General features: G+C 36.4%; 1 protein-coding gene across 1 annotated transcript; it reads left to right on the forward strand.

Annotated features, from left to right (window-relative positions):
* The first annotated feature begins 56 nt into the window (after positions 1-56).
* PIGB (phosphatidylinositol glycan anchor biosynthesis class B) lies at positions 57-24,154 on the forward strand. The gene is made up of 12 exons (XM_082846691.1): positions 57-242; positions 1,879-2,006; positions 2,410-2,559; positions 6,212-6,316; positions 7,907-8,037; positions 10,584-10,724; positions 12,014-12,065; positions 17,150-17,361; positions 17,981-18,045; positions 20,426-20,639; positions 23,483-23,663; positions 23,992-24,154. The coding sequence occupies exons 1-12, from the start codon at positions 110-112 to the stop codon at positions 24,127-24,129; spliced, it is 1,650 nt and encodes a 549-aa protein (XP_082702817.1). The 5' UTR covers positions 57-109; the 3' UTR covers positions 24,130-24,154.
* The last annotated feature ends 6 nt before the right edge of the window (positions 24,155-24,160 follow it).

A 24,160-nucleotide genomic window follows, 5' to 3' on the forward strand; every position in this document is an offset into this window, starting at 1 on the left:
AGCTCGCAAAGGCCAAACTTAGTGGGCGGAAGAGCGCGCTGCTTCAGCTACCCAGGGCTGGGGACGGTGACGGCTGGCTGTCCCCAGCAGACCTAGAAGCAGATGCAGGATGGAGCGAGAGGGCGGCGGCGGCAGCCTCTTTTTCCGTGGTCTCCAGAACCGCTCCCACGAGAAGATGAAGCTGAGAACGAGAAAGTCCACCTTGTACCTCAGCCAGCAGAAGAGCACTGGGCACGGCGGAGGTGAGTGAGTGGGTGTGGAAGACGAGCGGAGTGGCGGTGGCGGGAAATCGCCGACACTGAGCGAGGGCTCCATCTGCTGGGGTGGGGGGGGGGGCAGGGAAGAAATCACTTTGCTTTCGAGAAGGGATCCTCGATCCCTGTCGTTTGCGCGGCAGTGTATTCTGCATTATTTTGTGCCGTCCTCCCCGCAGCCGTGTGAAGTGAGTAGGCATGATGTGGCCATCCCCTTTTCAGAGAGGGGGTCGTCACCCTGGCCCAGTGTTCCCGAGGTTTCGTAGCTACGGAGGGGCTGATTCCTGGAGTGGGACCAGGTCTGACCCCCCGCCGCACTGCTTTTTCTTCACTGCCCCCTCCGCCTTTTCTTTGGTCCTCATGTAATGTTGACAGGAGAAAAATCATCCCAGCAAGTGGAATTTTGATCTGTCGGAGGGGTATTTACTATAAAGATGGGCTCCTCATTCATTAAGTATTTATTGTGCGCCTCTTATGTGCCAAGGGCGGTTGTTCAAGGGCCACTTCTGAGTACAGTTTCTTCTGCCTGAGTCTACGGACTAGAGAGAAGGAAAGGAAAGAACAAGGTTTTCGGACAGCAGATACAGTGCAGTCGGGAGGTTTGTTTCTGAAAGATGAAAGTTCAGAAGGGGCATGTATGTGGTGTTGAACGTACCAGTTGTCTGAGAAACATTTAAAATGTGTTCCTGGAGAAGAAGGAAGGAGAGTGGCAGGAACCCGGAATGTTAGCGAAGACTCACAGTGGATCAGAGGCAGGTTGCAAACTCAAGTCCTCAGGAGGCCGGACAGGCAAGGCTAAATATTATATACATAAGAAGTCAAAGCACCCTATATTTCAGTACCAGCCAGTTGTTCCCAGTTGAGCTCTGTGTTGCCAGATCTTAGAGTTTTGATACGCTGCAATACAGATGTTAATATAAAACCTGATTTTTAAATGTTGGCAACTAAATTCACATTAAAAAAAATATTGTCTACAGGCAGTCCATTTGTGATTAAGAGCAGGGCTTTGGAGTCAACATACAGACCCGGTTTTGAATCCTGTTTATTTACAACCGTTTGACTTGGGAGAAGGCAGTTTAACTTCTGAGCCTCAGTTTCCTCATATATAAAATAGGGCTAATGATATTTTCCCCATAGCATTGAGGACTAAATGAGATAGCGCATGTAAAGGAACGAACTCAGTGCCTAGCATATAGAAAGTATCAGTAAGGACTATTTTAAAATGCATAGAGGACCATTTTATATGCTAGTATATGCACATTATACAAAGTGTCCCTTCCTATGTTAGTAATTTGTTAGCTGGTTTCTTTCATTAGATATACATATAGGATAACCTAATTAGCCTAAGGCCTTAGTTAACCCAATCTTTTTCAAAATGTATCTTAATATTCTCTTTATATTAATAAGTTGCCAGAAAGATTGGTGAAGCTCTGGCCTTTGTCTAACTTTCCACCCAGGTCTGCCTTGAGAGTAGTGTGGAGGGGCCAGAGTTCACCACTGCTTTAACAGAACCTGAGCAAGGGGCCAACTAGAGCAGCAGATTTTAGTTCCCCAACTGAAATTTGCCTGACTTTTGTGCTTCAATTACCTGTTTGTTCATTTTTTGTTGTTGTTGTTTTTTCAGATCTTCTTGGTGAAAACATTTATCTGGTCTTGTTTACCATAGCATTACAAATATGTAACTGCTTTTTAGTCCAAACAAGTTTTGTTCCAGATGAATATTGGCAGTCTCTTGAAGTTGCACATCACATGGTTTTCAAATATCCTTTGTAGTTTCTTTTCTGGACTAGAAATGTGTATTCATCTTAGGAATTGTGTCAGCTCCATGACATATTTTCAATAAATTTTCCATATTTTCTCCAAATAATTTTAACTTATAAAAGTGTGCCATTATTTTATGCTAATATTTCTTCTATATCTTTCTTTGATGTTAGTGTACCTGACTCAGCCTTTAGCATATATTCCTAAAGGGTTCAGTAATGTGGAGGATATAGATGAAGTAAAAAATGCATTCCTGCTATGAAGAAGTTAACAGTTTAGTTGGCCAACCGCATTTTTACTTCAGATATCCAGTGTAAAATACTATTTTTTTAAGCTTCTTTGCCAAAAAATAAAAATGTTTTATATATAGAACTGAAAAGAGGTTTTGTTTCAGTGCTATTTAACATTAGTCCTTAATATTACTAATTATGGTTATTTGACTTGGGAATGGAGAGAAAGATTGAGGGGTTACACTTACCCCTTAATCTTTGCAAGCATATACAAGATTCTGCACCTTTTGGGGAAAGATAGTGTTCAGTTGCTGGTAAGTTTAAATAAAAGTAATCAAAATAGTCATTAACAGATTTATTCCATCCCTTTAAGGTTAATGTATATTAACTAAATGATAATATTGGTATCATGAAGTTTGTTTTTAAAAGACTACTGTTGCTAAACTCAGACCGCATCTGGGAAGCCCAGGGTTCAAAGACATACTGTGATGTGTAAACTGTTCAATATGTGCTAAAACACAAGACTGAGCACGAAAGTGTTCTGCTGTAAGCAATCCTGTTAAGATATACAGATTCTCAGAATGACTACATTATATATTATTTGTACTTTAGAAGTAAATTTCCGTCATAAAACGATCACTTAAGAGCAGTGTTGTATCTTGCTTTTTTTAACTTGTGAGCAGAAGATCATGTTATATGAGCCTATGAAGACTAAATACATGTAAACCCACTCAGGATTTAGTGTTGAAATTACAAATTAGGAAAATTAATTTGACAAAAATATAGTGATATATACAATCATTGTGCTATGTAGTAATTAGCCATCAATAGTGAGCAGGGTTGTAATCCCTAGATCATGAACTTTGGGGGTCAGTCACCAGGAGAGGATACAAAAGAACTAATGGTGCAAAAGTTTTTCTAACCTCATTCTCAATATCTTTAAGCTATCATCAAGTTGGACTCAGAAGTTTGGGCCTTCCCCATTTTCTGTTAGGGAAGTGGCCCAGAATTCCAAAGGCAGTCTAAATCCTGAAGGGTTTTTTGAAGCCTGGAAAGACACTGAGGTTCTGGAGTTTTGGGTTTTGTTTTGGTTTGGTTTTCTTAGGCTGTATTGTACCCTCCCCTTTGCAACGATATTTGATTACCCATTATCGAGAAACAGGACCATATCAGTAAAATTGATGCTTCATTTGGGAATATCACAGGGAAGGAAAATTGAGAGTAGCAGGGTTTCTCCCATTAACACATGTAGAAGTTAGGAACTATGAATTCTCTTTCCTTCTCTCAGGGCTACCCACTAGCTTCTAGATCAAGAAGGATATTCATAAAGACTTGAAACAGGGCAAATATATATAACATCCCAGAAAGTAGGTTATATTATGAATGAAGGAGTCTTCAAGATTGAAAAACTTCCTATTCCTCCACGATCTATCCACTGCCCTCAACGTGTAGCTGACCCACCTGGCCATTTTATGATTTAAAGGAAACCTCCTCTCGTCCCCATCCTACCCCACTCCCAATACCCCTCCACCCCTGAAAAAACCTCTATCCTACCTGGAACTTCAGCAGATGGAGAACCATTATGATGCTATCAGTCATTCATACTCTCATATTGATTATTTTAAAATATAGATTGTACAATTTTGAAACTAGAAGGGTCAGAGAAGGGATGAAGAAAATAGACCAAAGTCACAGCATGTTAAAAGCTAAAACTAGATCCTAGGTCTACTTATTTACAGCCTAGTGTTCTTTCCAGATAGCTTCTCTCTAAACTGCGTAAGGTGTGTGAAAAGAACTAGGGATGGCTTAAAGCTCTGCTGTCCAATATGGTAACCACTAGCCACGCTACTGAAGACTTGAAATGCAGCTAGTCCAAATTGAGAAGTGCTATTAGTGTAAAATACATACCAGACATCAAAGAACTAATACAAAATAAGAATGTGAACTATTTCTGTAACTTTTATATAGATTAAATGTTGAAATGATAGTTTAGATATAATGAGTTAAACAAAAGCACTAAGATTAATTTTACCTGTTAGAGTTTTTTTTTTTTTTTTTTTTACTTTTTGACTACTATAAAATTTAAAATTCGGTATGTGGCTCACATTGCATTTCTACTGGACAGCGCTGGCTTAGAATATGAGAGAAGAAAGAGGGATAAGAAGGGAGACCTGTGGGAGTACCACAGTGGGGGCTTTGAACAGTCAGGAGATGGCACAAGGGCATGTGGCTCCTAGAGCTTAAGGGAGGAGGATCTTAAAGAGCAGGAGTATAGAAAGGTAAGCCGCCAACACAGGCCTCACCTTCGGGGTTTACCCCTGGCATGTTCCTGCTCCTCTTTACCCCACCGCCCTAGCTGTTATTTTCCAGAAGCCATGTGTAACTGTTTAATTCTGGTCAGGTCCTTATAACCTGGAAAATGATATCTTAAAAGTCTGGAGAGACTGCTAATAACTGGGAATTTACAACTCCACTTATTTTTGTGTTGAGCTAAAATCTACCTTCTCTTAAATTCAAGATTTCTACATGACAACCCTTCAAAAAAGTTTTATTTATCCAGGATAAATAATCTCCAGTTCTAAACCTCATAATCAGATAATGTCCTCTAAACATCTTGTAATTTATTAATGTTCATCTTAATATGTGGGTCTCGAAACTGAACACAATATTGAAAGCTAGGGTAACTAGCTCAGAATATAGTGAGACCATTAACATCATAAATACTATACTTCTCTCAGTGTACAAGAATCCTTTTAGTCTTTTAGTGGCTACCTCAACACTCAGCTCCTATTAAGTCTGTAGCAAAATTAACTTTTTACATGAAGTACTTTCATACCTGGGAGGTGAGGAGGAAGCTTACAGATTCTTATGCAGGGCAAACAGAAGGTGAGTACAGAGGTGCCTCTTACTGTATTTTACAGTGCACAGTTTATGTGGAATTATGAAGTACAATGTACCTTTAACTCTAAGATTTAAACATTTATTTACAGATTATTGATAAAGGATGTAAAGCTAAAGTGTTAGAAGCCACTGACAACTGAAAGTAAAGCGGCTCTAATTATAATGTAAAATTAGTGAAGTCTGATCCAACAAAAATACAGATTTACATATAAATTTTTAGAACACATCTTTTGAGCAAACTAAAATTAAGCTGTGATCTACCAGCAAGTGTTACTTTGTTAATAACTGTGACACATTTTAAAACTCAAAGATGCTAATGTATAACATTAGAATCATTAACTGTAATTAAGTTATAATACATTTACTCTTTCTTTTTACTCTTAAATTTATTCTTTAGTGTCATCTGACTGGATACCATGTTACATGTTTCTGTAATTATAGATTACTTAAAGCTTTAAAAAAAAGTAACATTATTTTATTATCTATGTCGTAGGATAGGGGAGCAATGTAACTTAGTAGCTAAGAGCTTTGGAGTCAGGCTGTCTTGGGTTTGCATCTTGACCTCCACACTAACTAGCTCTGCAGCCTTGGGGAAATTAACCTCTCTATGCCTCAGTTTTCTCATTTATAAAACAGTACCTGTTAGAAGCACTGAATCAGCTGATATACATAAAGTACTTAGTATCATACTTAGCATACAGTAGGGTAAATGTTTCATAAAAAATTACCTACTGTTATGCTACTGAAAAGAACTATATGTGCTTCTAAAATAGAACCTTCACACAATGAAATGGTCTGCTGGCTATTTAAAATTAGTAGTGTTGTAATATATATATATTACAGAGAGAATGAGAATGCGAAAACTACCTTTTGGTATTTCCATGAAAATTAATGTAATTTTTAAGGTATAAATTATTTTTGCCGAAGAATGGAATAATACATCTTTTTTTAAAACTAAGAATGGCTTTCGATTGATAGTTGGGTCAGCTTGTTGATTTCTTATGATTTTAAAGTATGAACCAACAGATGTTTTTAATATCTTTTTTTTTTTTTTAACTAATGAAGATTTGGATTCCTAGACTTGCCCAAGCACTTCTGTCTGCTATAGCAGACTTGAGGCTTTACTCATTAATGAAGCAACTAGAAAATCAGCAAGTGGCAAGATGGGTGGTAAGTCCTAAACACTTTAGAAACTGTATGTCAGTTACTTCATTCCTACAAGCATGAAGCACATGCAACAGGTCAGTCAATATGATTGACTCCCAAAACAGTTTCAGAAGGTAATTTGTACAACTTTATAGGGGTACTTCCATAATTAAGAACAGTAAAATGCAAGTGGACATGCTATCTCTCTCCTTCTGAATGAGCCCTAGGTGGCAGAAGCCACTGATACCCTCCAACACTATGAGAGGCTAAACCCTAGGACCCAGCCTTGGGAAGCACCATGACTCAGAACTGAGTCCTTGCCTCACTTTCCATAATATTCAGTAGGAATAGTTCTAAACCACTGCCTACCTCACAGATCACCTCAGCTGTTTACAACCCTTGTTCACTCTTCCTCCAGCTACCTGAGACATTATCTTTTCACTGATGCACTTTCTCTTCTGGCTAGAATGGTAGAAATAGCTGGACTTTGTAAGAGAATGTGGTATAGAAGACTGTCTTTTGTCATTTGGCTCATTTCACAGTGGGGAGATAGATTCTCAAACTCCCATTCAAATCTTGAATGGATTTTCCCATTTAAACCATAAGTAAGCTTATATGAGCCAACTTAGAAATCTTACTGCCTTTTTTATATTTCTGTTAGCAAATATGTTCCAAATTCCAAGTAACCAATGTACCAACACATTTCTGAAATATTGTTAATTAATATTAACAATTTATTATTAATAGGACATATTTCTGCAGGTAGTGTGTTGATTTGCATTAAAAAGACAGATTGCTTTAGCGATTGAGTCCTTGATAATTGATTCAAGGATTAAGTCAATCTCTTTAATTTGTGCTTAATACACACTGTCGAAGGCTGAACCTAAAATGGCAAAGGCATAATGCCTTTGAAATCCTTCCTCCAAAGTAGCAGCACTAGGATCTTCTAGCTCAGGAAGAGCCTTTAACTTCACAAAAATTGGGAACATATTTTAAAGTCTGTATTTGAAGAGATAGGAAGCTGGTACGATGTTTAATACCCTTGCAACAACTAATAAGTTTCTTTTAAGGCATTTGTTTTGTAGACTGAATGATGCTTCTGTTTGCATGTTCTACCAAAAAGTGGTTTATTAATTTAGTCCATTTCCAAATTAAAATTTAATGATGTTTCCTGATAGTCATGATTTTTTCTCTCTTACGCTGTCTTAAATTTTCCACCAAGAAATAGGACAACATTCCAAGCAAGGTCAATAAAAATCAGTCAAAATACTTGTCAGTAATATAAGACAATTGGAGGAATGCTGATTGTGAGACTCTAGTTATGAATTTCATTCTTCTCTGAACTCTACCATCAAAGAATCTGTGTTTTATGTCTTTTATTAGTGTGAAGTGAGATTTAAATCAAATGCAATGCCACAAAAATGTACCTGAAAGTATAAACTTAACTTTAACAAATACAGACCTGGTATCATAGATGTGCTTGATATAACTTCTTAAAAACAATGTTTGGACATGCCCACTTTTAACATTATTTAGACTTGCTTGCTATTTTCCTTAGAATACTAAGTTTTTCCATTTCCCACTCCATATACGTTTGCTTATAATTGTTCTTAGTTTTTTTGCCAGTTATGCTCTTGGTTCACGTGGTATTGCTGTACCAGAACTCTTACAAACACCATGGAAACTGTTCTCACTATAACTGCTCTTTTCTACTATCCTTTGGAAGGTTCAAAGTTTATGAACAGGTGAGTAACAGTACTGTTATAATTATGTACAAAACTCTAAAGCATGCTTTTGAAAAATCTTAAATTATCAATATATTGCAATGTCCAGTGGACCCCCTAATGCTCATGAAGGCTATTAGAACCACAAATTCACAGTTGATGTATTTATTATAGCAGGAAAGAGATATACTCAAACCAGATAATTAAGGAGAGTTTAATAAAAGGACTGTTTACAAAGGTGTAAACAATGTTTGGAAAAGCTAATAAGGGGATACCATAGTACCCAAGGGCTAGTCACAACAGGAAGTTTCAATTACCCTTTGGCCTCAAGGAGCAAGGAGAGGAAAGTTACTGAAATCCATAGAGCTGTAACTTTGAGAGGACCCCAACAGGAGAGGGGCACAGCCAGCCTTTAACCATAGCAAGGAAAGAGCAGGGTGAATAAAACACCCTGACTCTTCTGCCCTGCTGTTAACCAATACTAATGAGAAGCCAAAAAGCAAGATAGCCCATTGATATAGTCCGTAAAGGTCAGCCTCCCTGCATATTGAGCAGGTGAAGAGTAGAGAGCATATCTGGATGGGCAAATAGAAAACATATGGACCTGGTTTGGGTTTATATAAATTGGTATAAAATACCAAGCAAAGGGAACATGAGAAAAGGCACAGAGCTATAAAAGGGCTTCATTGTATTCTGGGCAGGTTGTCCAGAGGAGCTAATGTGTGGTAGGATGTGTGGGAGAAGAGAAGAATGAGGGATGAGGCTAGAATGGAACTTTGCCTTTCTCCAGAATTTGGACTTTATAGGTAGCAGCTTACCACAGCTTTCGAGAAGCATGACATAATCTGATTTAGTAGCAGTATTTAGGATATACCGAAAGGGAATAAGCCAGAAAATTTGGGAATCTAGTTAAGAAAATTTGGGAATCTAGTATCCATTCTCCCTTATATGTAAGGTTTTTGGGAGGATCAAGTCAAATAAGATCATTTCTGCATTAGACTCTCGACTGCAAGAATAGGCATTCACTTAGGTTACCTATAGATGAGGATATCTAAACACTGATTTCTATCAAATGAGAATATTAAAACAGCGCTCAAGAATTAAATGAGACTCTATGGACAGTATATAGCGTATAGCACATGACCTATTACAAAGTAAGTGTTCAGTAAGTACTGATGATTGACAATGATATTAAGTAATATTTCTGGGAAATTAAAAAAAAAGACTATGAAAAGATTCCAAACAAGTGACACAACTGTGAAAAGATTCTAGAATAGTGAGAGGACTTGATGTAAAATGATGGCAATGAGAATGGGGAGGAAACACAGTGGATGTGTGGGATGAAAAGTTTCTATTTAAGGTGACTCCAAATTTTAAGACTGAGAAACTGAGTGATACCATTAACTTAAACATTAGACACTAAATAGGTTTGAGGGAAAGGTGTGGAGCTTATTTCATACAGTTTGATTTTGAATGCCAGTAAGAAATTTATGTAGAAATATTCAGAAAGGAGTAAGAAATCCAAGTCTGAAAATTTGGAGTTAGGTTAGGTAGGCCTAGATATATCTGGGCATCCCCTAGGTAGTTTCACTATGGCAGAATTTGCAATTAGGCTGTCTGCAAGTCAGACCAAGCCACAAATGTTTTATTTCACCTACACAGTGTTTGTTTTTTAACTACTTGGCAAAGTTTTTAAATTGGGAGATCTTACCTAAAATCTGGATTTCTAGTTCCTCTTGAAAAAAAATGTAAGGCCTGTTAACATTTTGGGCCAGGATTCCTTCATGATATCAGAGCCCCCATGCAGCCATTATCACACAATTTTTATTACTTATCTGGTCTCTGTAAGCATTTGAACTTGAAATCCCTGCTCTTACATCTTCACCAACATTGGAAATTTCTTTATAGTTACTTATTAGTTAATAGGTATGTAATGGTACCATAAAGTTGTTTTATTTTACCACTGTCTGTAGTCCTCATGATTAAATTATCAGGTGCTCGCCTTCAACCCTTTATTGAGAGAAATCCTAATAGTAAAAACCCACATTTCTATCCATGATCATATAGGGTTTTATAAGTAAGATTTTTTTTTAAAAAATCAGGTGTATATACACATCTTTCAGTTGGACAAAATTACCAGTTTACATTCAAAACAAAACCACATGTGCCCAGATTTTCCTTATAAAATGGGGACTGTCTTTTATCTCTTTTATCTCTTTAGGAGAGACTTGATCATTTTTCCACCAGGAAAGCGCTTGGCAGAGTTGTACGGTTAAAAGATGGTATACCTTTCAGTAAACAAGATAAACATTAGGACACAGAATAACTTCTTACTTGAAAATACTAGAATATTAAAGCTGGAAAAGACCTTACATATTACCTCTCTTTATGGATGAGAAAAATTAAGAGCCAGAAGTTTAAGTAACTTCCCCAAGTTCACATAGCTATTTATACCAAAAGGAAAATGCTCTCATTGTTTTAAAAAAAAATGTTATACCACAGCGTAAATAGATAACTTCTGAACTCATTTTCTAGTTGTCTTGACAATACCTTTTCCTTGCTTACAGTGTCAAGTACTCATCCCTGGTGGCACTTGCCTTTATAATTCGTCCCACAGCTGTTATTCTGTGGATACCTTTGCTGTTCAGACATTTCTGGCAAGAACAGAGAAAGCTTGATCTTATTCTACATCAGTTTTTACCTGTAGGGTAAGTATGGCTACAATCCATATATTAATTTTAAAAACCTATAAATTATAAACAAGATTTTACATCTTTTAGTCAGTTGCATCTTCTAACGTCAATGAGAATTGTCAGACCAAGGAAACATAGTATTTCCAATTTTACATGTTATATTTTTATTTGTGATTCTTAAGTATTTTAATTTGCTTAAGTGAGGATCTTGGCAATTTTTCTAAATTAGAACTTTCCTATGCTTTATTTCTTAAATATTTTTCAAATTTTTTTTTTTAGAGATACTTGACTCCTTCACATTTGTATGGGGCTTTATAATATATGTGTTCACATATTACCTGATTTTCACAATTCTTGGATCTAGGCAATGTAGGTGTTTTTACTTTGTGATACAGAAAATGGAGGGCTTGGTGAAATTAAAAATGAATTATAGCCAGTGTCACTGCGTTGATTGCTCTGATGGAAATGGGATTGAAACCCAGGTCCTCTTAACTACATTTTGAGCTCCTAGGATCAGAATTATCCCAGGTATCTAGTGGAATATCCAAAATAATTATTTATTGAAGGGATGAATGCATTTTGAATCTTAAAACAGTGATCTTTTTAATATACTAGTATTCACTTTGTACAGGTTATTTTTGGTAGCTATTAAAAAAGGACAAAATCATCCGGTGGCTAAGTTGCCAGTGTTGTCATTTCTCAGATTTATTAGCATTGTTTTGGAAGTAATGCATTCATTCAGCAAATATTTATTTAATCCTAGTATGTGCTAGGTGTCGTTCCAGATGCTGGAGATACAGCAATTTAACAAAACAAAGTCCATTCCTTCATGAAGTATACATTCTAGTGGGGGGGGGGGAGACAGCTAGAAACATATGATTAACATGTTTCTCAAATGACAGTAAGTGCTATAGGGAAAAATCATGAGAGCCTGCAGATGAAATTACAGCCCCAGTCAATATCCTGACAAGTTATGAGACCTTGAGTCAGAGACACCCAGTTAAGCTGCGCCTGGATTCTGGACCCACAGAAACTGAGATAATAAATGTTCATAGTTTTTGGTTACCACATTTTGGGGTAATTTGTCATGCAGCAATAGATAATACAGAGTTTGTTACTTTTAAAAAGTTTGCTTAAATATAGCTTCTCTCAATGAAAGATCTTTCAAAATGATATTCAGTTGGTAAAACTTTTAAAGCATTTTTAAACTGGCTTTTGATGCAGGGCACTTTGCAAAGCCATATGCCACTGTTGGATTTTCAGCAACTTCTGAATGTTAATCACCCTTTTATTTTGTTTTTCAGATTTGTCACTTTGAGTTTCTCTTTGATAATTGATCGTATTTTTTTTGGTCAAGTAAGTAAAATTATGTTTTTTTTAATTTAAAAAAACTATTTTAATGTAATCATTTATAACACTAAAAACTCAACCTTACTTTTTAATCCATGAATATCTGGGAGCATAATCAAATCATTTTTTTAATGATATGGGATATATTAGAAAAAAACTACTAGCATATGCCTTTGGTTAACTTTGCTGTACTTTCTATATAACAGAATTGTATATTCCTAATTGAAGTTCAAGAATCCATTTTCAGGCATTTTTGTCAGGTCTGAACATTTCTGTCAGGTTTGTAACAATAAAGGTTAATTTTTAAATGATTTTAATTGACCTCAATTATTCAGAATTCAAATTAACCACAATATTCTTTAAGCATCTGATTTGGCATTTTAATCTTATGACTATTGGTAATGCCTTTGGTTGTTTTTAAGTTCCCTGTTTTTAAGTCACTCATGGGTTCTGGAATCAGATGCCACTGTCTGAGGCCTAGTGCCCTCATTATTAGCTGTAAGACCTTGGACAAGTTGTGTATCTTTCTTGCCAGTTTCCTTATCTGGAAATAATTGTGATACCTGTCTCTTACGGTTGGAAGATTAAATGAAATAATACATGTAAAACGCTTACAACACTGCATGGCACAAGTGAGCACTTAATGTTAGCTGCTGCTGTCATTACCTACTTTATGCTATAATTCAAACTGCAATGTTTTCAAAGCTTTATCGTAATAGGTAATATCTGATGCCATAAGGTAGAACAGTAAAAATTTTAATATGGGTACCAAACACATATACTCATAAAAATTATTTTTAAGGATTCTCTTTACGTCCAGTTGTATGTAAAACTTAACACTGTCATAACATTTATTCATACTTGCTTGAATCTCAAGAACCCAGTGTTTCACAAATTAACAAAAAACACATTAGTACTTAGAACATAAAAAAATTAATAAAGAATGATTTCATTGTTATTACAAATGACAATGAAAACACAACTATACAAAATCTATGGGATGCAGCAGAAACAGTTCTTAGATGGAAGTTCACCAAGATACAGCCCTTCCTCAAAAAACAAGAAAAATCTCAAATAAACAACTTAACCTTACCACTTAAAAGAATCAGAAAAAGAAGAACAAACAAAACCTAAAGTCAGCAGAAGGAAGGAAATAATAAAGATTAGAGAGAAAATAAATAAAATAGAGATTTAAAAAAATAGAAAAAAATCAATAAAACCAAGAGCTGGTTCTTTGAAAGGGTAAACAAGATTGACAAACCTCTGGCCAGGCTCACCAAGAAGAAAAGAGAGAGAACCCAAATAAACAGAATAAGAAATAAAAGGGGAGACATAACAACCGATACCACAGAAATACAAAAAACTATAAGGGAATACTATGAACAATTATATGCCAACAAAATTTGACAACCTAGAAGAAATGGACAAATTTCTAGAAACATTCAGCCCACCAAAAATGAATCAAGAAGAAACAGACCTATTGTATAAAACAGGGAACTCTACTCAGTGCTGGCTCTGTGGTGACCTAAATGGGAAGGAAATCCAAAAAAGAGGATATATATATATATGTATAGCTGATTCACTTTGCTGTACAGTAGAAACTAACACAACCTTGTAAAGCAACTATACTCCAATAAAAATTTTTTTAAAAGAAGAAGAAATAATTTGGACAGACCAATCACTAGAGGTGAAACAATCTGTAATTTTAAAACTTCCTACAAACAAAAGTCCAGGACCAGATGGCTTCACAGGCAAATTCTACCAAACATACAAAGAAGAGCTTATACTGATCCTTCTCAAACTCTTCCAAAAAACTGAAGAAGAGGGAACACTCCCAAAGATAGTCTATGACGACATCATCACCCTGATACCAAAACCAGACAAAGACACCAGCAAAAAAGAAAATTACAGGGCAATATTTTTGATGAATATAGATGCAAAAATTCTCAACATAATATTAGCAAACCAAATCCAACAACACATAAAAAAGATCATACCACAACCAAGTGGGATTCATCCCAAGTTCACAAGGATGGTTCAACATATGCAAATCAATGTGATACACCACATAAACAAAAAGACAGAAACCACATGATCATCCTAATAGATGCAGAAAAAGCATTTGACAAAATTCAACATCCTCTGATGATAAAAAACTCTTACCGAAGTGGGTATAGAAGAAACATATCTCAACATAATAAAAGCTATTTGAAAACCCACAGCCAATATAATACTCAATGGTGAAAAGCTGAAAGCCTTCCCACTAAAATGTGGAACAAGACAAGGATGCCCACTCTCACCTCTTCTATTCAACACAGTATTGGAAGTCCTACCCAGAGCAATCAGACAAGAAAAAGAAATAAAAGGTATCCAAATTGGAAGGGAAGAGGTAAAATTGTCATTATATGCAGATGACATGATACTATATATGGAAAAACCTAAAAACTACTAGAACTGATAAACGAATTCAGCAGGTAGCAGGATACAAGATCAACATACAGAAATCAGTTGCATTTCTTTACACTAACAATGAAATATCAGAAAGGGAATGTCGAAAAACAATATCTGGGACTTCCCTGGTGGCACAGTGGTTAAGAATCTGCCTGCCAATGCAGGGGAGATGGGTTCAAGCCCTGCTCTGGGAAGATCCCACACGCCGAGAAGCAACTAAGCCCATGCACCACAACTACTGAGCCTGCGCTCTAGAGCCCACGAGCCACAACTACTGACCCCGTGTGCCTAGAGCCCGTGCTCCGCGACAAGAGAAGCCACCACAATGAGAAGCCTGCGTACCACAATGAAGAGTAGCCACTGCTTGCCACAAATACAGAAAGCCCGCATGCAGCAACGAAGACCCAAAACAGCCAAAATAAATTAAAAAAAAAAATCTTTCAAAATTGCACCCCCCAAAATAAAACACTTAGGAATAAACCTGACCAAGGAGGTGAAAGAATTATACAATGAGAATTATAAAACATTAATGAAGGAAACCAAAGACGATTCAAAGAAATGGAAAGATACCCTATGCTCTTGGATTGGAAGAATTAATATTGTTAAAATGGCCATACTACCTAAAGCAGTCTACAGATTTAATGTGATCCCTATCAAATTACCCATGACATTTTTCACAGAACTAGAAGAAATAACCCTAAAATTTATATGGAACCATAAAAGACCCAATATTGCCAAAGCAATCCGTAAGAACAAAGCAGGAGGCATAACCCTCCCAGACTTCAGACAATACTACAAAGCTACAGTAATCAAAACAGTGTGGTATTGGCACAAATACAGATATATGGATCAATGGACCAGAACAGAGAGCCCAAAAATAAACCCACACACCTACAGTCAATTAATCTTTGACAAAGGAGGCAAGAATATGCAATGGGAAAAAGGCTCTTCAGCAAGTGGTGCTGGGAAAGTTGGACAGCTGCATGTAAATCAATGAATTTAGAACATACCCTCACATTATGCACAAAAATAAACTCAAAATGGCTTAAAGACTTAAATATAAGACATGACACCATAAAACTCCTAGAAGAGAACATAGGCAAAGCATTCTCTGACATAAATCATACCAATGTTTTCTTAGGTCAGCCTCCCAAGGCAACAGAAATAAAAGCAAAAATAAACAAATGGGACCTAATCAAACTTAAAAGCTTCTGCACAGCAAAGGAACCATAAACAAAATGAAAAGACAACCTACAGAATGGGAAAAAATATTTACAAACAATGAGACTGACAAGGGCTTAATTTCCAAAATATACAAACAGCTCATACAACTCAACAACAACAAAACACACAACCCAATTGAAATATGGGCAGAAGACCTAAATAGACATTTCTCTAAAGAAGCCATGGCCAACAGGCACATGAAAGGATGCTCAACATTGCTTATTATTAGAGAAATGCAAATCAAAACTTCAATGAGGTATCACCTCACACCAGTCAGAATGGCCATCATCAGAAAGTCCACAAACAATACATGCTGGAGAGGGTGTGGAGAAAAGGGAACCCTCCTACACTGTTGGTGGCAATGTAAGTTGGTACAGCCACTGTGGAAAACAGTATGGAGTTTCCTCAGAAAACTGAAAATAGAATTACCATATGATCCAGCGGTCCCACTCCTGGGCATATATCCAGACAAAACTCTAATCCAAAAAGATACAGGCACCCTTATGTTCACAGCAGTACTATTCACAAGACATGGAAACAACCTAAATGTCCATTGCAGATAAATGGATAAAGATGTGGTATGTGTACACACACACACACACACACACACACAAATGGAATACTACTCAGCCATAAAAAGGAACGAAATAATGCCATTTGCAGCAACATGGATGGAACTAGAGATTATCATACCAAGTGAAGTAAGTCAGGAAGAGAAAGACAAATACCATATGGTATTACTTATATGTGGAATCTAAAGTATGGCACAAATGAGCTTATCTACAAAACAGAAACAGACTCACATAGAGGACAGACTTATGGTTGCCAATAGGGAGGGAAGGATTGGCAGTTTGGGATTAGCAGATGCAAACTATTATATAGATAATAGGTAAACAACAAGGTTCTATTGTATAGCACAGGGAACGATATTCAGTATCCTATGATAAATCATAATGGAAAAGAATATATAAAGAAGACTGAGTTCAGGCTTCCCTGGTGGCACAGTGGTTAAGAATCCACCTGCCAATGCAGGGGACACGGGTTCAAGCTGTGGTCCAGGAAGATCCCACATGCCGCGGAGCAACTAAGCCTGGGCTCCACAACTACTGAGGCAGCATGCCACAACTACTGAAGCCCGTGTGCCTAGAGCCCATGCTCCGCAACAAGAGAAGGCACTGCAGTGTGAAGCCGCCCATGCAGAGCAACGTAGAGTAGCAACGAAGACCCAACACAGCCAAAAATAATAAATTTATTTTTTTAAAATTAGTTCATATTCAAAATTATTAATGTAAACTACGGTCTGGTGTTTAGACTTCACTCTGATTTAATTTCATGATTCAGCCAAATTCCCTAATGCCAAAGATTCATACTTGGCACTAACACATTTCTATTTCTTTTTCCTTCGATGATGCCAGTGGACTCTGGTTCAATATAATTTTTTGAAATTTAACGTGCTGCAGAATGTGGGATCATTTTATGGTTCTCATCCATGGCACTGGTACTTCAGTCAAGGATTTCCAGCTGTCCTGGGTACTCATTTACCCTTCTTTATTCATGGCTGCCTTCTAGCCCCAAAGAGGTACAGGATATTTTTGGTGACTGTGCTGTGGACACTGCTAGTTTATAGGTAAGATTTTATTTATTCAAATAGTTCACTACTTAAATGTTACCAAGAAGTTAACTAAATTATTTAAAAGGTAAACTGTTTATCTTTTGTAGGTGCATTAATTCTTATGATTTGTTAGTGGGGATTATTTAGCAGATGGAAAATGTAATAATTATGCTGGTACTCAGACAGACTGAATACTTCTGATACAGTTTGCTTAATATGGATGGATACATTCAATTTTTAAAGAGGTTGAACAAATTGTATTTGCTTTTAAAAAACAGAAACTGCCAAAATTTTAAGTATTGAAGGACCAGAGAAATATTTTGAAAATGTATGCGCCTTTATTTGAAATTTGAGTAAAATAACTTACTTGGATTGGTAATAGAAATCCTTTTTTTAGAATGCAGTTGTACTTTAGAATATCGCATTGACATCAAATGTTAGGATTACTTTTAACACATCATCATCACCTTATAACTAAAGAAGAATGAGACTGATTCCTAAAGCATGAAATTCAGTCTCAGTAATTACAAAAACAGATCAGGTTAATTATATTCTTTTTAAATACATTAACTTCTCAAACCATCATTTAATATAAAAAAATAATATTTTCTTTGAATATCTTTTTTTACTATAGCATGTTGAGCCACAAAGAATTCAGATTTATCTATCCAGTTTTACCATTTTGTATGGTGTTCTGTGGTAAGTATTTTCATATAATAGAGAAAAAAATCAATTATAAAGAAACAGTTAAAAGACAATCAATGCTTATTAAACTCTAAAATATTATTTATTTTCTACTAGGCTAAATAAGAATTGCTCCTTAATTACAAATTGAGTATATTACTGCAGCATTCCCTTTTTGCAGCCTAAATATCCTTTTTCCTGTGTCCTGTGAGACAAAAACATAAGGATCCAGTATCCATAACACCTTTTGGTGGTGGTGTTTCTGGCTGTCAGAAATCTTTCACTAAAAAGTAATACAACATGTCTATTTTAGAATAGCTAATTTAAATTTATGGTTAAACTACAAAGTTCTACATTCCACAAATGAAAAATGTACACTGAAACTAGTTTTTAATGCTTTACACACATCTATCCCTTCAAGACTCACTCTAATGCATATGCAATTTTTAAAGTGATTCACACCTCTGACTTAGTTTTTAATCTTTTCTCCATTTTTCCACTAGGTTTTTTTCAGTAAGTTTTTTACTTATGGCTGCTAAAAAGTCTTATATTACTCGGCTCTGGAAAATATGAATTTTTTCATTGGTTGGTTTGGAAAATTTACGAATTAAAACTTTATTAACTTCAAGTTTAATTCAGAATGAGTGTTGGCTTCCTTCAAATAATAATCACTAAAAAAATCACTGGACTAAGGAGGGAAGAAATGAGTAATCAACTGGGCCTGGAGGCTCAGAAAAACTGGGAAGTTAATGGTACCAAACTTTTTACTTAAAAAAAAAAAAAACCTCCGAACAACCCATCGAGTTAAGCAGCCTTCTTTGACCAAGTATAAGTGATCTCCTGCAGATCTCAGATGTAGTCTCTTCAATTTAGACACAAACATACACATCTATATATTTGAAACATCTAAAGTTCTGAAACCAAAGTTATTGTCCTATTTATAGTCTTACTTCATATACAAATGCAGGCACAAATAAAAATATAAGCATCTAAGAGCTATTTGGCAAGTTTTAAGAACAGTGGGACCATTTAGCAGAGCAAATATGTTCACAAATCACTATTCAGATTTAAACTTTTTTTTTTTTTTTTTACAATAACTTGAGTTAGAGTTATAATTGTTTGCTTTTCACCCAGGTAAGCATTGCCAGACTACTGGAGGACAAATATTTCTGTGCACATGTTTGGTTTGGTTAATTTACGAACTTGGTTTCATTCCATTTTTATAATCTGGTTTTTCCAGCATTCCACTTCTCTGCTCTGTCTTTACAGAGTGTTTTAAAGACTGAGTTGTCTGAATTCTCATTCCCACTCCAAAAGAGTAAGTCTTTAAGTGGCAGGATCTTGGGTTGGGTTTCTGCTTAATCTGTTTTTACTACAGTGGCCAGTGCAGACTTGCTGGTCTCTGATTAGGCCACTTTGTTTTTCCATATGCTTATCTTTTTAGCAAAACTGCACAGGTACTGTTTCAAAAGTCAGATAAGGATTTTTAAAGAACGGTGGTTCCCCTGCCCTCCCTCCCATTACCATACTCAGAGGCAATCACTTACACTCTTTTAGGTGGTTGTTTTGTTATTTGTCTCCCTCTCTAAATAAAATGCTAATAATGCTCTTAAAGGTTACTGTTTTGGGCATTATCTGACTTCTCACTATGGAAAATGAAAATATAGATTTCCTTAGCAAAGTGGTTTTTTTGTTTTGTTTTGCCACATACAAGAATTACTTTTAAAATTAAAAAAGAAAAATTGTTTAGCATCTCCAAATTGTCCAACACTATAATGAAAGAAAAAAATAATAATAAAACATAAATCGTTCTCTTCCAGAAAGAGATCCATGGCACACTCATAAACTGACCACTGAAAATCTCCCAGGAGCTTAGTGGTGTATTTTTCTAAGAGGATATTCTGTTATACTTCCTCCAGAATTACTGAGACCTGTATGTACACATCCATTGCTAGTGCTTGGAGATTAAAGTGATAGGTAAATGGAATAAATACAAGTCCTGTTTGTTTAGCAACTATGTACCAGGACAGGCACTGGACATAACATTTTTTTCTAATACTTGAAAAAGGTACTGTTAGGGAAGATAGGGAAACTAATTCCAGAGCTAGAATTCAAATCTGTTTCTGTTAGACTCTCTAGCCATAATCTTTCTGCTATACCTCAATTCCTTTTTCTAGAAAAAGGTCAAGACATGGATGATAATGGATAGTGACAGTGAATGGTCAGAGAAATTACAAAGATGACGTATTGCTGATTTCTTGTTTGTCCATGACAGCATTACAGCTTATACTACACTTCCATAAAAGATTACCAATATAATTTGCAGTTAATATTTGCTTAGCTATAAAACAAAACATTACCAGTGTTACAATTCAGTGTGTCTATCTTTATATAGGATACTCCCTAAACAACCTGAAATTGTGGAAGAAACCAGCTCTAAGTTTCCTGTTTCTATCAAATATGTTCTTTGCCCTCTATACTGGTTTAGTTCATCAACGAGGTACTCTTGATGTCATGACTAATATTCAAGAACTCTGTTACAACAATACAAATATATCTTCAGCTTCAGTACTTATGATGATGCCTTGTCACTCTACTCCTTATTATAGGTAATAAAATTTGTTCATTATATGCTATTATTACGAAAACTACTTTAAAATTCCTTTTGGATTCCTGGATTTAAATTAATTGATCAAATGATTATAAGAAATTTGAAACTGCTATTTATGTCAATGAAAATCATATACAACTTTTAAATAAACTTTAATATTCTTTTTTCAAAACAACTTACATTTAAATAATCTGATCAAAAGCCTATATGATATTTTATACTATTTAAAGGTAGTTTAAAATACCATATAGGCTTATTTGATGGTACTCTTAGTAAAGAAATTCACTTATCATTGATCCGTACAAACCTATCGTACATCTTATTATTTACATAATTTTGAAATAATCTCAAAACACTGGATTCAAGTCCAGATTTACTGTTGTACTGTTGCCCTGGTCTTAAACCAGTATTTTTAGTCTCTTTGGATATCAGCTGTCTTGCCTGTAAAAATTAGGGAATTCAATTAGATGATATCCTAATGCTTGGATTAAGTGTGTCTGGGAAATAACACTGAAACTGCCTTTAATTATGCAGGACGTTTAAAAAGACATCACTGGGCTTCCCTGGTGGCGCAGTGGTTGAGAGTCCGCCTGCCGATGCAGGGGACATGGGTTCGTGCCCCGGTCTGGGAAGATCCCACATGCCGCGGAGCGGCTGGGCCCGTGAGCCATGGCCGCTGAGCCTGCGCCTCCGAAGCCTGTGCTCCGCAACGGGAGAGGCCACAGCAGTGAGAGGCCCGCGTACCGCAAAAAAAAAAAAAAAAAAAGACATCATTGACCCTATGCTTGTATTTCAGGAAGCTGTATTACTTCAATTGCCCAATAAGGGTAAAAGGACAAAGCAAACAGCTTTCCTTTAGAAAATTCTTTACCTATCTGGCTTTAAACAATGTGAAGTTATTTTTCCATGTGCACAGTCAACTTAATATCAAACTTGATGTCATTTTAAGGTAATTTAACACTTTTGGAATACTGTACTTAACTGAATCATTAATGCCAATCATTAATATGCAATTTGGAAATGTCTACCAAAAGCCACAGGTTAGATGGATTTAAGACCCCAAGTATCCCTTTAACTTGAGGATCCTATACTATATAAAAAAGACTAGAGCTGCGAGAGGGAGATTCACTCTCCATCCATGCTCTCAGTAGAGTTAACACTGAAGAGAACAGGAATTCTAGAGGCACCAAGATGCTCTCCCATACATGGTTGTAGTGGTTGATATCTTAGGCTTTGTATAGTTCACCTAGTTCTTCTCTTACATTTTTTCAACTTGCAAAATGGAGCACACAAAAAAAAGAAAAAAAAGTCTGATACCTACTTTGGAATATAAGGCTGGCAGCTTTTTCTCAGTTTCTGCTTTCCCCTTGAAGCAAAACCTTCATCTTCAAAATTATAAAAGTCATGAAGTATTTGAAATAACTTTATTTATTTAGGCATTGTTGGGTCTTTGTTGCTGCATGTGGGCTTTCTCTAGTTGTGACGAGCTGGCTTCTCATTGCAGTGGCTTTTCTTGTTGCGGAGTACAGGCTCTAGGCATGTGGGCTTCAGCAGTGGCAGCACACAGGTGCAGTAGTTGTGGCACGCAGGCTCAGTAGTTGTGGCACAGGGGCTCTAGAGCGCAGGCTCAGTAATTGTGGAGCGCGGGCTTAGTTGCTCCATGGCATGGGGGATCTTTCTGGACCAGGGCTCGAACCCGTGTCCCCTGCATTGGCAGGTGGATTCTTAACCACTGAGCCACCAGGGAAGTCCCAGTCATGAAGTATTAAGGTCTTGTGTAAATTTATTTTGTATGCATTTCATAGATAAAAATAAACTTTTATCACTTATTAATTTTTCTTTTTATAAATTTATTTATTTTTGGCTGTGTTGGGTCTTCGTTGCCACGTGCAGGCTTTCTCTAGTTGTGGAGAGTAGGGGCTACTCTTCGTTGTGGTGCGCGGGCTTCTCATTGTGGTGGCTTCTCGTCGCGGAGCACAGGCTCTAGGCACGCGGGTTTCAGTAGTCGTGGCACGCAGGCTCAGTAGTTGTGGCTCATGGGCTCTAGAGCACAGGCTCGGTAGTTGTGGCACACAGGCTTAGTTGCTCCGTGGCGTGTGGGATCTTCATGGACCAGGGATCGAACCCGTGTCCCACTGGCAGGTGGATTCCTAACCACTGCGCCACCAGGGAAGTCCCTATATTAATTTTCCTGAGGCAAAGTTGTAAACATGGCTTTTTGCATGGCCCAAGTAACTGGCTTAAGTTGTTATGATTCATCAGTCCATCTTTTTTACATACACTCTAGTCTTTCTATGCCACAGTAAAACCATTACTTATTTGAATTTTGATCAGTGAACCCATGTTGCTCTCTATTACTAAATCTTACTTATATAAATATTTAAGAAAAAAAAAGGAAAAACTTGTCATGTAAGGATTCAAAGCAGAAAGAGGAAAAGAATCCTTTCTGGTTCATGATCAGTTTTCTACTTTGCCAGATATTACTCTTATTAACAAGCAACATACCCGGTCCCAAAGGCCCCATGCATCCCTGGAACAGCATACTAATGTTATAGACTACTGAGTCCCACAGGCTGCTGACCTACTTCCTGCCCTGAAATGGAGTTTTGCTCTTTAGTTTGGACTTGAAGTTACTGCACAGGTACACAGTGTGAGAATCATATTCTCCATTTTTGAGAAAACTGCATTAAAGGTGTGCCTCCTCACCTTAACTGGAACCTAGTTTAGATTCAGATTTCACATTTTGTTATGTGAGCGTATCTTAAGAGTAATTTGAAAACTTTCACGAAAAAAATTTTTTTTTTACTTCTTGTAACTATAATGGTAACTTTCTTTTTATAGCCATGTCCATCACCCACTTCCAATGAGATTTCTCCAGTGTCCCCCAGACCTGACTGGAAAAAGTGATTATCTTGTTGAAGCAGATATATTTTATCTAAATCCCTTAAAGTGGTTGTATAGAGAGTTTCAAAATGATTCAACGCTGCCTACTCACTTGATCATCTTCAGCATCTTGGAGGAGGTAAGGGAACATGAAAAAAGGTATAACTCAGTATTTTTATTTCACCTCAGGTTTAGCAAACACTCAGGTAAATAGACAACATCACTTTTTTTATGGTCCCTTTCAACCCATATTTTATAACTGGTCTTTTCCCTAGTCCAAATCAGCCCTAGTTCTATAACTACCAAGGAATATATGTTACTTACCATGAGTTAATTATTTTATTAAGAAATTGCATTGTTTTATTAAGAAAAGGATTTCAGAAGAACAAATAGGTCATTCTTAAATTCTTGAAACAGTACTCAGCAAAATGCAGCCTTTATTTACTTAAACATTTATTTACTTCTAGGAAATAAATCCTTTCCTAATTTCAAACAAGTATGAGAGAACTGCTGTTTTCTTCCACACTCACTTTCCGGAGCGTCGAACTGGAAGTCACATATACGTCTATGAACGGAAGTTAAAAGGGAAACTCAACCAAACATGAACATGAAATTCTGACTTTGTTTAGATCTTTC

Source organism: Leucopleurus acutus (assembly GCF_964270905.1).
Source record: "Leucopleurus acutus genome assembly, chromosome: 1".
Lineage (NCBI taxonomy): Eukaryota > Metazoa > Chordata > Mammalia > Artiodactyla > Delphinidae > Leucopleurus > Leucopleurus acutus.

Bases quoted from the DNA above. Each gene is read 5' to 3' on its own strand.
- PIGB (XM_082846691.1), top strand. From the start codon at position 110: ATGGAGCGAGAGGGCGGCGGCGGCAGCCTCTTTTTCCGTGGTCTCCAG. The intron at 8,038-10,583 runs GTGAGTAACAGT...CCTTGCTTACAG, and splicing joins GGTTCAAAGTTTATGAACAG to TGTCAAGTACTCATCCCTGG. The intron at 10,725-12,013 runs GTAAGTATGGCT...TTTGTTTTTCAG, and splicing joins CATCAGTTTTTACCTGTAGG to ATTTGTCACTTTGAGTTTCT.